This window comes from Procambarus clarkii, chromosome 29, assembly GCF_040958095.1.
Source record: "Procambarus clarkii isolate CNS0578487 chromosome 29, FALCON_Pclarkii_2.0, whole genome shotgun sequence".
NCBI classification, from domain to species: Eukaryota; Metazoa; Arthropoda; class Malacostraca; order Decapoda; family Cambaridae; genus Procambarus; species Procambarus clarkii.
Window position 1 is genome coordinate 6,225,100 of NC_091178.1, and position 13,148 is coordinate 6,238,247.

A 13,148-nucleotide genomic window follows, 5' to 3' on the forward strand; every position below is an offset into this window, starting at 1 on the left:
TTCCTTCTATCAGTAGGTCTGATTGTGTCCTGAATCCCGTATTTTGTTTAAGTTCCTGGTTTCCACCATACCTAAATGGTCAGAGTAGTAGACAAATGGAATGCATTAGGAAGTGATGTGGTGGAGGCTGACTCTATACACAGCTTCAAGTGTAGATATGATAGCGCCCAATAGGCTCAGGAACCTGTACACCTGTTGATTGACGGTTGAGAGGCGGGACCAAAGAGCCAGAGCTCAACCCCCGCAAGCACAATTAGGTAAGTACCTAAGTACAGCACTTGAAACTTATCCCCATTAAACATCATGTTATTTTCAGTTGCCTAATCAAAGACTTTATTAATATCTGCCTGTAGTTTTTCAGTGTCTTCTACAGAGGCAATTTTCATGCTGATTTTTGTATCATCAGCAAAGGATGGCACAAAGCTGTGATTAGTATTTTTATCTATATCCGAGATAAGAATGAGAAATAGCAGTGGTGCAAGGACTGTGCCCTGGAGTACAGAGCTTTTCACTGCACTTGGGCTTGATCTTATTTGACTGATAGTCACTCTCTGCATTCTATTTGAAAGTTGAAAATCCAATGCCCCACTTTACCTGTTATTCCTAATGATCTCATTTTATGAACTATCACCCTATGGTCACATTTGTTGAATGCCTTTGCAAAATCTGTGTATACAACATCTGCATTTTGTTTTTCTAAGGTTTCTGTGATTTTGTCATAGTGGTTGAGTAACTGTGACAGACAGGATCTTACTGCTCTAAATACATGTTGTCCTGGGTTGTGAAGTTTATTGTTTTGTGGAAAACATAAGAAATGTTTTTCACTCATAATCTCACTTTTTTTTTTTCCTAATCACTCTTTCAAAAACTTTTATTATGTGTGATATTAGTGCAACTGGTCTATAATTGTTTGCCAAAGCTTTACTATTTCCGTTGTGGAGAGGAGCTATATCTGCTGGAATAAGTGTGCTGGTACAGGTATCTCCTGTATACCAGCACAAACATAGCATTATACTGGCCTTTTAGAATTTCACTAATTTCTTTGTTGTCCACTGTGTACGAACCTTCAGTTGTAATCAAAGGTCCAATACTGGTGGAGGTTTTTATTTTTATTTTGCATATGTGAAAAATATTTTGTATTTTTCTTTATCTCTTGTATAGCTTTCTGTTCCAATTCCATTTCCTCAGACTCGTGAAAGTCGTTTCTGTTTAAGGATTTCCGTTATTTTTTTCCCTGTCCCTGACAGTCGTCTGCATTCTCTTTCTAGAGTGGTCCTCTTTCTGACCCCTCATCACAGGCACATGCTTCAAGCAGAGCTTATATGCTTTAGCTGTCAGTTATCCTATTCCCTGTAATTACTGAAGTGTAGTTACAGGATGAGAGCTATCTTCGTGGTGTCCTGTCTTTCCAGTACTCTTTGTCATATAATGCTTTGAAACTACAATACTGACGGTTTTGGCCTCCACCACCTTCTCACTTAACTTGTTCCAACTGTCTACCACTCTATTTGCAAAAGAGAACTTTCTAATATTATTTTGGCACGTTTGTTTACCTTGAATCAGTGTCCTTTTGTTCTTGAAGTTCCAGGTTTCAAGAATTCCTCTTTGTCAATTTGGTCAATTCCTTTTATTATTTTGTAAGTGATTATATCACCTCTTTTTCTTTTATCTTCTAGTTTTGGCATATTTAATGCCTCTAGCCTCTCCTCGTAACTCTTATTTTTTCAGTTTCAGAAGCCATTTTGTAGCGTGCCTTTGCACCTGTGTGGGAGTTTTGTCACTTAAAACTGTCTCCTATTGAATGGTTGCAAGGTCTATATTTATTTTTTTCTCAGTCGATGCTCATATTGTTGAAATTGAATAACCCTTCTCGCTTGTTGATTCTCTTGGACTTACTGTACTACCATTATTAATGTTAGTTTGCACTTCAATGCATTTGTGGTCTTAGTATGTAGTATCTGAGATTGTAATGTCTCTGATTAGTTCATCATTGTTTCTGAAGATCATGTGTGGTGTGTTTTCGTTCATAGTTGGTTCTGTAATTTGTTGGTTGAGTGAGAATTTGTCACAATCTCATCAGTTCTCTGACCTGCAGTTGATTATTTCCTGGTTGGCTTCCTGCTATGATATTATTGTTTGCCATTCTCCATCTTAAACTGGGTAGATTGAAGTCTCCAACACCAGGCTCTGTCAATTCATTATCGCCTACCGGAAACCAGTACCAGAATCTGCTCCACTCAATAGAGGGGAGGGGAGTCTGGGGGATCGAGAACATCACAGTAACCAATTGAAAGACCTCCCATGAAGGCAAAACACATTGAAACAGACAGCTGTATGGATCACAATTGCAATGTTGATCCTATATAAACAATGACTACGACAAAAACTAACTCCAATAAATTTGTTGCTTTGCTGATATTAACCTCACAAGCCCATTGGTTAAGGTACTGCTGCTGAGTAATGCTTCTTCTCAAAATGAAAGTAAGTCTATGAAACAGCCTGCCCACCAAAACCATCAAAATTAGGATAGTTCTATAGTTTTCATTACACCTGATATAATACTTTAGAAAGAATGGAAGAGATCGTTTTCAAGTCATTAGCTATCTGATGCTATGAAGTAACAAGAAACATGGCCAACAAGTAGACAGCGCTGAAGCAGATTGCCTATTTCTCACATCATGTTAAGGATGCTATGACTCACCAATCTTATGATCTATAAGTACAGTATTAATTATAAGTGCTCTAAAAATGTAAGATTTTTACCAATTATTTAGATAGTATAATATTTTGGCACATATTCTCATATGACTTTAGAATTACTAAAGCCATTGCCACAGGATATACTCTACCTGTACTCCTATTCAATGGGAATGAGAATTTTAAAATAAAATGTTTTATAAAATAACATACATCAAATAATAATCCTGAATCCTCAAATTTTCTTTTAATATCTGTTCTTTACCTGGATAAAGTCTGGAAACTCAACTTGACCATGTTTGTGGACATCAACCTCATTCAAAATGTAGTGAAGATGGTCAAGACTAATCCTCTCTCCGTCACTCTAAATATTTAGGAAGTATAAACAGTCAGAATATTTATACAGTACTTCAAACTAACACAGTAACTTGAAACTCAAACTTTGCATACAACACTGTATATGAAAAACACCTTTTTCGAGTGATCCATTCAGCTCCTTCCAGTGGTAAGTTCCACAGTCCTTGAATTTGTACATGAACAGTCAGGCAGGATGACATATTGGCTCTAGTGCCAAGGGGGTACATCTTAAATATTCCCTGCAGGGGCCTTAAAGTGCTACGGAGTCAGTGAAAGTCAATATAAACACACCATACAAATACAGGGACCCATATATGGAACTCCCTTCCTAATGAAGTAAAAAAAATTTCAACCTATACTTTTTCAATAGTAGAACAATGAAGTACCTAATTAATCACCATAGTAATCCCACCTTGTGCTACTAACTTACCTAATAGTTTACTATCTAGACATGCAACTACATCAATATAATTTCATATTATCACCACTTATATATTATATATACAAAAAAAAAAAAATATTATGAAAATTAGGTTAAACAATATTTTAATTATTTACCTGAGGGAATAGCAGTACAGTACACATATTTTGTTTAACTCATGAATGAGAATGTGAATTTCTGTATGTAAATAGAACTCTGAAGAAGGGCTTGGTCGGCCGAGCGGACAGCACGCTGGACTTGTGATCCTGTGGTCCTGGGTTCGATCCCAGGCGCTGGCGAGAAACATTGGGCAGAGTTTCTTTCACCCTATGCCCCTGTTACCTAGCAGTAAAATAGGTACCTGGGTGTTAGTCAGCTGTCACGGGCTGCTTCCTGGGGGTGGAGGCCTGGTCAAGGACCGGGCCGCGGGGACACTAAAAAGCCCCGAAATCATCTCAAGATAACCTCAAGAAGGCAGCATTTATGGGCACAAACTCATTGGCTGATTAAAGTATAATTTACTGTTATTACACATTCAAATTAAAGTATAAAGATTTGTTATTTAATAAAAAATATTGAAAGAAATCAAACACTAACTATAACACAAATGACAAATTAAATATTTGTTAAATATTTCTCCAAATGAATTACTGTATAAAAATGTTTGAATACTGTATATGATAAATATAATATAGTAATATTAAATTATAAAAACGTTCTCTATACAGTATAACTTAAATGATAAAGAATGAACACACAAGCTATATGATCATCATACCTTGAGCGATGCACGAAGATCATTAAGAGAAATGTAGCCTTTCTTGTCAGTGTCAAGAGAGTTGAAGCGTTTCACATACTCAGAGATCTCACTCTTAGTGAGATTGATTGGGATCCTCTCTCGTGATGCACGATTTACATTCTGGCCCATCTCTTGCTGTAGGTACTTCACAGCAGCTTCTAGCTGACTCTGCAATTTCAAAAACAAGTTTATAATTAAAAAGTCAATTATTGTCATGTTGAGCTCTAAATCAAATGTGGTTATCATCATTTGCCAATTTAGTTATTATTGCACTATGTGATGGAGTGCGAAAAGATATGTGAATTCAGAGATAATTCTATAACAAATGTTCCAGTGATGTGTAAATACTGTATTTAATTCAAAATGATCTGCTACTATAAATTTTAACCAAATATCCCCAGTTTGCTAACTGTAGGTAGTAACTAAGTGATTGTAACCTATCCACTGCTGCCCACTGGATGGGGAGCGGTGTGCAAGGCAAACATATCAATTGTGACACTAGCTCTCCTCATATGTCAGTTGCTTAATTTAGAAACTGTAATTGTGGTCGATCTCGAACCCATTGATGATGTGACGACTTATAATGAATTTTGTAACTAGTTCATCAAGATTGTAACTTGCTTAACTAAATGAATTGTGGGGTTCAGTCCCTGAGCCCATTATGTGCCTCTGTAACCCTTTCTACTACTGCCCACAAGATGGGTATGGGGTGCATAATAAATGAACTAAACTATCGTACAGTTTTTATATAAAAAAAAATATATATTTTTTATATATAATTTCTGGGGGGAGCACCATCGGCTCCCCGGAGCTATTTAGGCTGATATGGATATTAGTAGCTTTCTGGCATCAGTCAATGTGCATGGAGTTCTTGTCTACCAGGGACCATGAGCCAGAATCTGCCCTCCCCCTCAGAAAGACACAAGGAGCAATGGCCTATAGAAACCCCCGTGTGGCTGAGAGCATTCTATGTCTGCCATCGACTGGGTATGGCACCCAGAAAGGTAGGCGCCCCAAAACAAACCCCTATTCTGGTGAAAATACTGCTACCGAAAGCTGAACAAGCGGACAGAACTCAAACGAAAACTAGCAAACGAGCATGACGTCATCACGTTGCCGCGCCGCTGTCTGCTCGACCCCTCCTCCCCGGGAGGGGGAAGTGGGAGCTCCACAGGCCCCAGACAGGGTGAGAGATTTGTTTAGCATATAGTTCATGGATTTATGAAAATGTTAATCTGACCTACAGACAGATACATAGATACACAGAGTTACGTCTGCCTTACATAAAGTGTTCGATGTGTCTTTTACATAGTGTCATTAATGTACATTTACAAAGGTGAAATGTAATTCTGACCAGCATCCACATATACTTTATACACATACACACATGTGTGTGTAAATCACAAAAATTAACACGTGATGAAAAATGTGACAGTGTCAGACCACGGAGGAAGAATTGAAACAGGAATTTCCTCAAGTACTTTTGTATTTAATAATCATTCTTCTGAAGATGTACAGTATTAATAAATATGAAAGTATTAAAGAAATTCCTGTTTAAATTCTTCTTCCGTGGTCTGATAGTGTCATATATAGTGTCACCGAAGCTAATTTCCCCACAAGAAATAATGGGAAATAAATTACTCTGTTCCTGACTACCCAAAAACCTCATTTCAAACTAAATTTTATACTGTACCTAATTCATCGAAATCTACACTACAAAAATATGTTCAAGTTATTACTTACCCTTGCTGATGACTGCTGTTGGCATATGGAAAATGGTGAGGAGGGGGAAGGAGGAGAGGTGTTACTGTTTGGAAGGGGAGTCCCCTTCCATTATAACATCAGAAACTAAAGATTTTTCTGGAGTGCATTCTCTGGCATGTTTTGCCTGCATACCACTAGGTCCTGGTTGTGGCTCACTGCTTGATTTTCTCACAACGAAACAATCCATTGAAGATTGTTTTTCCCTTCTTTGCAAAACTTGTCTGTAGTAAGATATCACATTGTCATTTAAAATGTCAATGAAATGGCGTGCTGCAGCTTTATCTGGGTGAGTTTTTTCAACAAAATTCTGCAGTTCTTCTCATACTTCACACATTTTCTTAATGAGGAAGGAACATCCTCTACTTCCTCTACTCACAACTATTTTCTTAGGTTGAACCTTACCACTGGCTTTCTTGGGACCCATTGCGAGATATATAATAACAACTTTTATGTTCAAATGGCCAAATATCCAACAAAACACTAAATCCTGGTGAAGAATTCAGGCGGGATAGTCACTGGGTGTGAGGTACTGGTAATCTGTGGGGCGCTCGCCATGCCACCATGCGCTAGGTCAGCCCGTACGCGTATGTATGTATGTATGTATGTATGTATGTATGTATGTATGTATGTATGTATGTATGTATGTATGTATGTGTATGTATGTATGTGTACATTATATATATATATATATATATATATATATATATATATATATATATATATATATTATATATATATATTATATATATATATTATATATATTATATATATATATTATATATATATATATATATATATATATATATATATATATATATATATATATATATATATATATATATATGTATATATATATATATATATATATATATATATATATATATATACATATATATATATACACACACACACACACACACATACATTGAACCCATTGTTAATCTTTTGTGTTTCATCTGACCTTTTAAAGAAGTTGTCTGGATCAACAGCCTCCAGATTGTTCGTTATTTTAAAGGTTTCGATGAGATCAGCTTTGTTATGTCTGGTTTGCAGTGATGTTAGCCCTGTAACCCTCAAGCATTCCTATAATATGAGTTGACTTAGTTCTAGAATGATTTTTGTTGCTCGGTGTTGAACTTTCTCCAAAGCACCTATGTCTTTCTGAAGGCGAGGTCTCCATACTTGGATACAATAATCTAATTAGGGGGCATACCAGAGATTTATACAGTTAAATAACTACCTTCACCAAAGCCAAAGCCCTCTAATATTTTAATCACGTTCTATAAAGTATGGTACTATACCTTTTTTTCTCTTTCAGACCACTTCAATTCTTCTGCCATTATGCTAACAATGGTTGGCAAGGCTTCTTCTGCTGCTTGGGCATTGAGAAATGCTAGCCGAAGTCTTCTGGCAATGACATCAATGGCTGAGGTAGCATACTCACGACATGCATATCGAACCTCTGCATCAATATATGGGAATTCACTATGAAGACGACGTCCAACTGCGAAGAAACATTAAAACAATGCATATAATTATTAAAATAAATTAATATTCATACAGTATGAACTGCAGTACTTTACAGTATAAGCATATTGTATTTTTCCTGTGGTACCACCTGTATTAGGTTTACAGCTTTGTTAAGATACAAAATAAATACATAAATAAATACAGTAATTATATAAATAAATAAATATATATATACATATATACACACACACACACACATACTGTATATACATACACACACACACACACATACACTAACAATTCCATTCACCTGGGCTCTTGGAGACTCAAACCCTTGACCCCATGTTTGTGAGGCCGAAGAACTAAGAATATTACGTCTTTACTCTTTAAAGTCACGACTTTCGTTAAGCCAAAGCTAGAATATGTAGCGGTTGTGTGGTGCCCATATCTTAAGAAGCACATCAACAAACTGGAAAAGGTGCAAAGACATGCTACTAAGTGGCTCCCAGAACTGAAGGGCAAGAGCTACGAGGAGAGGTTAGAGGCATTAAATATGCCAAAACTAGAAGACAGAAGAAAAAGAGGTGATATGATCACTACATACAAAATAGTAACAGGAATTGATAAAATTGATAGGGAAGATTTCCTGAGACCTGGAACTTCAAGAACAAGAGGTCATAAATTTAAACTGACTAAACAAACATGACGAAGAAATATAAGAAAATTCACTTTCGCAAACAGAGTGGTAGACGGTTGGAACAAGTTAGGTGAGAAGGTGGTGGAGGCCAAAACTGTCAGTAATTTCAAAGCGTTATATGACAAAGAGTGCTGGGAAGACGGGACACCACGAGCGTAGCTCTCATCCTGTAACTACACTTAGGTAATTACACACACACACACACACAGTTGATTGACAGTTGAGAGGCGGGCTGAAAGAACAAAACTCAACCCCCGCAAGCACAACTAGGTGAATACACACACACACAATCATGGAAGGACTGACTGGGAGAACAAGGAACCGCAGGGAGGCAAAGATACGTGGAGAGCCAAACTATTGGAGGTGGTGACTAGAAACTTTTTAATCCAGCATGTCAGAGAACCCACAAGGATGAGTGGAAATGACGAACCAGCGAGACTCAACCTAGTCTTCACTCTGAACGACTCTGACATAAGAGAAATCGGTTTTGAGGCCCCAGTAGGAATGAGCGACCACAGTGTACTGGTGTTTGAGTACCTGATTGAAGAAGGGTTATTGAACTCGAAGAGGGGTACTGAAAACAAAAGGTTGGCATACCGAAAAGGAAACTATGAGGAAGTAAGAAAATTCCTAACAGATATAGCATGAGAAACAGAGCTCAGGGAAAAGACGGCCCACGACATGATGGACTACATCACACAGAAGTGCAAGGAACCAGCAAACAAGTTTGTCCCAGTTCAAAAGGAAAACAGTGAAATGAAGATGAGAAACCCACAGTTTAATCAGAGATGTAGGCTAGCTAAGCAGCAAAGTAAAAGGGCATGGAGAAACTATAGGAATAACAGCAACACTAGAGAGCAGAGAAAGATACCAGAGTGCCAGGAATGAATATGTCAGGATGAGAAGAGAGGCAGAAAGACAATACGAAAATGACATCGCAAGCAAGGCAAAGACTCAGCCTAAATTGCTGCATAGCCACATCAGGAGAAAAACAACAGTAAAGGAACAGGTTATGAAATTAAGGATAAGGGCAGAAGGATTCACTACAAACGACAAGGAAGTGTGTGAGGAACTGAATAAGAAATTCCAGGAGGTCTTCACCTTAGAGCAAGGAGAAATTCCAGAGATAAGAGAGGGAATAGTTAACCAGGAACCACTGGAAGAGTTTGAGATTACCAGCGGGGAAGTAAGGAAGTGTTTACTAGAGTTGGATGTGACAAAGGCTATAGGCCCAGATGGAATCTCCCCTTGGATACTAAAGGAAGGAGCAGAAGAACTGTGCCTGCCACTCTCCATAGTGTATAACATATCACTGGCAACAGGTGAACTGCCAGAAATTTGGAAAGCAACTAATGTAGTCCCGATATACAAGAAAGGGGATAGAAAGGAGGCACTGAACTACAGGCCAGTGTCCCTAACCTGCATACTATGCAAGCTAATGGAGAAGTTTGTGCGAAGAAAGCTAGTGGAACATCTGGAGCGAAAGAACTTTGTAACACAGCATCAACATGGGTTTAGGGATGGCAAGTCTTGCCTCACAGGGTTACTTGAATTCTACGACCAGGCAACAAAAATCAGGCAAGAAAGAGAAGGGTGGGCAGACTGCATATTTTTGGATAGTCAGAAAGCCTTTGAAACAGTACCACACAAGAGGCTAGTGAAAAAAGCTGGAGATGCAGGCTGGAGTGAAAGGGAAGGTACTCCATTGGATAAAGGAGTACCTAAGCAACAGGAGACAACGAGTCAGTGTGAGGGGTGAGGTCTCAGATTGGCGAGACGTTACAAGTGGAGTCCCGCAGGGGTCAGTCCTTGGATCTGTATTGTTTCTGATACATGTAAATGATCTCCCAGAGGGTATAGACTTGTTTCTCTCAATGTCTGCTGATGATGCAAAAATTATGAGGAGGATTGAAACAAGAGGATGATAGTAGGAGGCTACAAGATGACCTAGACAGACTGAATGAATGGTTCAACAAATGGCTGTTGAAGTTCAACCCGAGTAAATGCAAAGTAATGAAACTAGGCAGTGGAAACAGGAGGCCAAACACAGGATACAGAATAGGAGATAAGTATTTAATGAAACAAACAGAGAAAGATCTATGAGTTGATATCACACCAAACCTGTCTCCTGAAACCCACATAAAAAAGAATAAAGTCTGCGGCATATGCGAGGCTGGCTAGCATCGGAACAGCGTTCAGGAACCTGTGTGAGGAATCATTCAGAATCTGTACACCACATATGTAAGACCAATCCTGGAGTATGCGGCCCCAGCATGGAGCCTGTACCTTGTCAAGCACAAGACGAAGCTGGAAAAAGTTCAAAGGTATGCCACTAGACTAGTCCCAGAACTAAGAGGCATGAGTTACGAGGAAAAGCTGCGGGAAATGCACCTTACGACACTGGAAGACAGAGGAGTAAGGGGAGACATGATCACAACCTACAAAATCCTCAGGGGAATCGACCGGGTAAACAAGGATAAACTATTCAACACTGGTGGTACGCTAACAAGGGGACACAGGTGGAAACTGAGTACTCACGTGAGCCACAGGGAAGTTAGAAGGAACTTTTTCAGTGTCAGAGTAGTTAACGGATGGAATGCATTAGGTAGTGATGTGGTGGAGGCTGACTCCATACACAGTTTCAAATGTAGATATGATAGAGCCCAGTAGGCTCAGGAATCTGTACACCAGTTGATTGACAGTTGAGAGGTGGGACCAAAGACCCAAAGCTCATCCCCCGCAAGCACAAATAGGTGAGTACAAATAGGCGAGTACACACACACACACACACACACACACCACAAAATTACCAATGGGCCATCTCTTTCCAGTTAAAGATGCAAGCTTGGCCACGCTGAATGCTCTGTCCCCATACGTGTGAGCGAGGTGCTTTGCTACTTCCGATTCTAAACCAAAGTCTTGTACAAGTCGGATAAACATAGTAGGAGTCCAGTGATGAGCTCCTTCCAAAAGAAGACCATCTGTCTGGGATTCTTGATGGAGGGGAGTTAAATTACAAGCTGTAAAGAAAAAAAGAATACAATAGAGTGCTGAGTAGAGTGAAATCATCATTTCTTAATGCGACCCTCGGCTGCTTTCATAAGATACTGAACAAATTGGGGGATATTAATCCTGACCACTTCATTAAAAAATCAAATGTAATTCACATAAGGGGGCATCAGCTTTGAGTTAAACAGGTCATAATGTAGGATAGATAACAAAAGATGCTTTTTTATCCATAGCATAACAAACCCATAGAATCACCCACCCACTGATTTATTGTCTTGAGGTATACATTGAGAATTTGCAGTGATTTGGAAGTTATTTTACATAATTTACATATATTATATATATATATATATATATATATATATATATGTCGTACCTAGTAGCCAGAACTCACTTCTCAGCCTACTATTCAAGGCCCGATTTGCCTAATAAGCCAAGTTTTCCTGAATTAATATATTTACTATAATTTTTTTCTTATGAAATGATAAAGCAACCCTTTTCTCTATGTATGAGGTCAATTTTTTTTATTGGAGTTAAAATTAACGTAGATATATGACCGAACCTAACCAGCCCTACCTAACCTAACCTAACCTATATTTATAGGTAAGGTTAGGTTAGGTAGCCAAAAAAAGCTAGGTTAGGTTAGGTTAGGTAGGTTAGGTAGACGAAAAAACATTAATTCATGAAAACTTGGCTTATTAGGCAAATCGGGCCTTGAATAGTAGGCTGAGAAGTGAGTTCTGGCTACTAGGTACGACATATATATATATATATATATATATATATATATATATATATATATATATATATATATATATATATATATATATATATATATATATATATATATATATATATATATATATACATATATATATATATACATACATATATACATATATATATATATATACATATATATATATATATATATATATATATATATATATATATATATATATATATATAATATATATATATATGTCATACCTAGTAGCCAGAACGCACTTCTCAGCCTACTATGCAAGGCCCGATTTGCCTAATAAGCCAAGTTTTCCCGAATTAATATATTTTCTCTAATTTTTTTCTTATGAAATGATAAAGCTACCCATTTCATTATGTATGAAGTCAATTTTTTTTTATTGGAGTTAAAATTAACGTAGATATATGACTTAACCTAACCAACCCTTCCTAACCTAACCTAACCTATCTTTATAGGTTAGGTTAGGTTAGGTAGCCGAAAAAGTTAAGTTAGGTAGGTTAGGTAGTCGAAAAAACATTAATTCATGAAAACTTGGCATATTAGGCAAATCGGGCCTTGCATAGGAGGCTGAGAAGTGCGTTCTGGCTACTAGGTACGACATATATACACACACAAACACACACACACATACAGTGGAACCAGTGGTATATATATATATATACAGTACCATATACAGTGGTATATATTATATATATACTGTATATATATATAATATATATATTATATATATTAACAGTGGAACCTCGAGTGATTAGCGCCTCAATCTAGGAGCATTTCGAATAACGAGTGCACCACTCGGCGACAATTTGTCTTGATTGACAACCTTTCGCTTGATTAACAAGTAAAGCACATGGTGCTTCCTAGCGTTCACGCTGGTTCTCGCAAATTCTTAGACACCTCTGGTGATGAAAATAACTGTTTTATTTGTTGTAAAGTTGCTAATGGTGCATGGATGTAAAGGGGTGACTGCTGTAATGTTGCAAAGGATTGATTTTTGGTTTTTAGACAAAATTAGAAGAAACAAATAAAAAAAAAATTGAAAAAAGAACAAATGTCATAAAGGATCGTTCAGTGTATGTCAGGTAGGCTGCTCCATTATTTAAATAAATTGAATATCATATTGATGTTTTTCGGTGGTGGAACGGATTAATTTTTTCCCCATTATTTCAAA

General features: G+C 37.4%; 1 protein-coding gene across 31 annotated transcripts in view; it reads right to left on the reverse strand.

The window, feature by feature from the left end:
* Positions 1–13,148, reverse strand: part of Gpo1 (glycerophosphate oxidase 1) — a 60,515-nt gene that overhangs the window by 8,400 nt on the left and 38,967 nt on the right. For 21 of the 31 annotated variants that reach the window (XM_069333311.1, XM_069333309.1, XM_045753253.2 and 18 more), the window contains 4 exons: positions 11,016–11,225; positions 7,340–7,542; positions 4,254–4,442; positions 2,963–3,061 (listed from right to left, as the gene is read on the reverse strand). In XM_069333311.1, coding sequence (XP_069189412.1) covers positions 2,963–3,061; positions 4,254–4,442; positions 7,340–7,542; positions 11,016–11,225 — 701 coding nt within the window. The remainder of the gene's footprint in view (positions 1–2,962; positions 3,062–4,253; positions 4,443–7,339; positions 7,543–11,015; positions 11,226–13,148) is intronic. The other 10 variants (XR_011229940.1, XM_069333313.1, XM_069333310.1 and 7 more) reach the window with 1 other exon arrangement.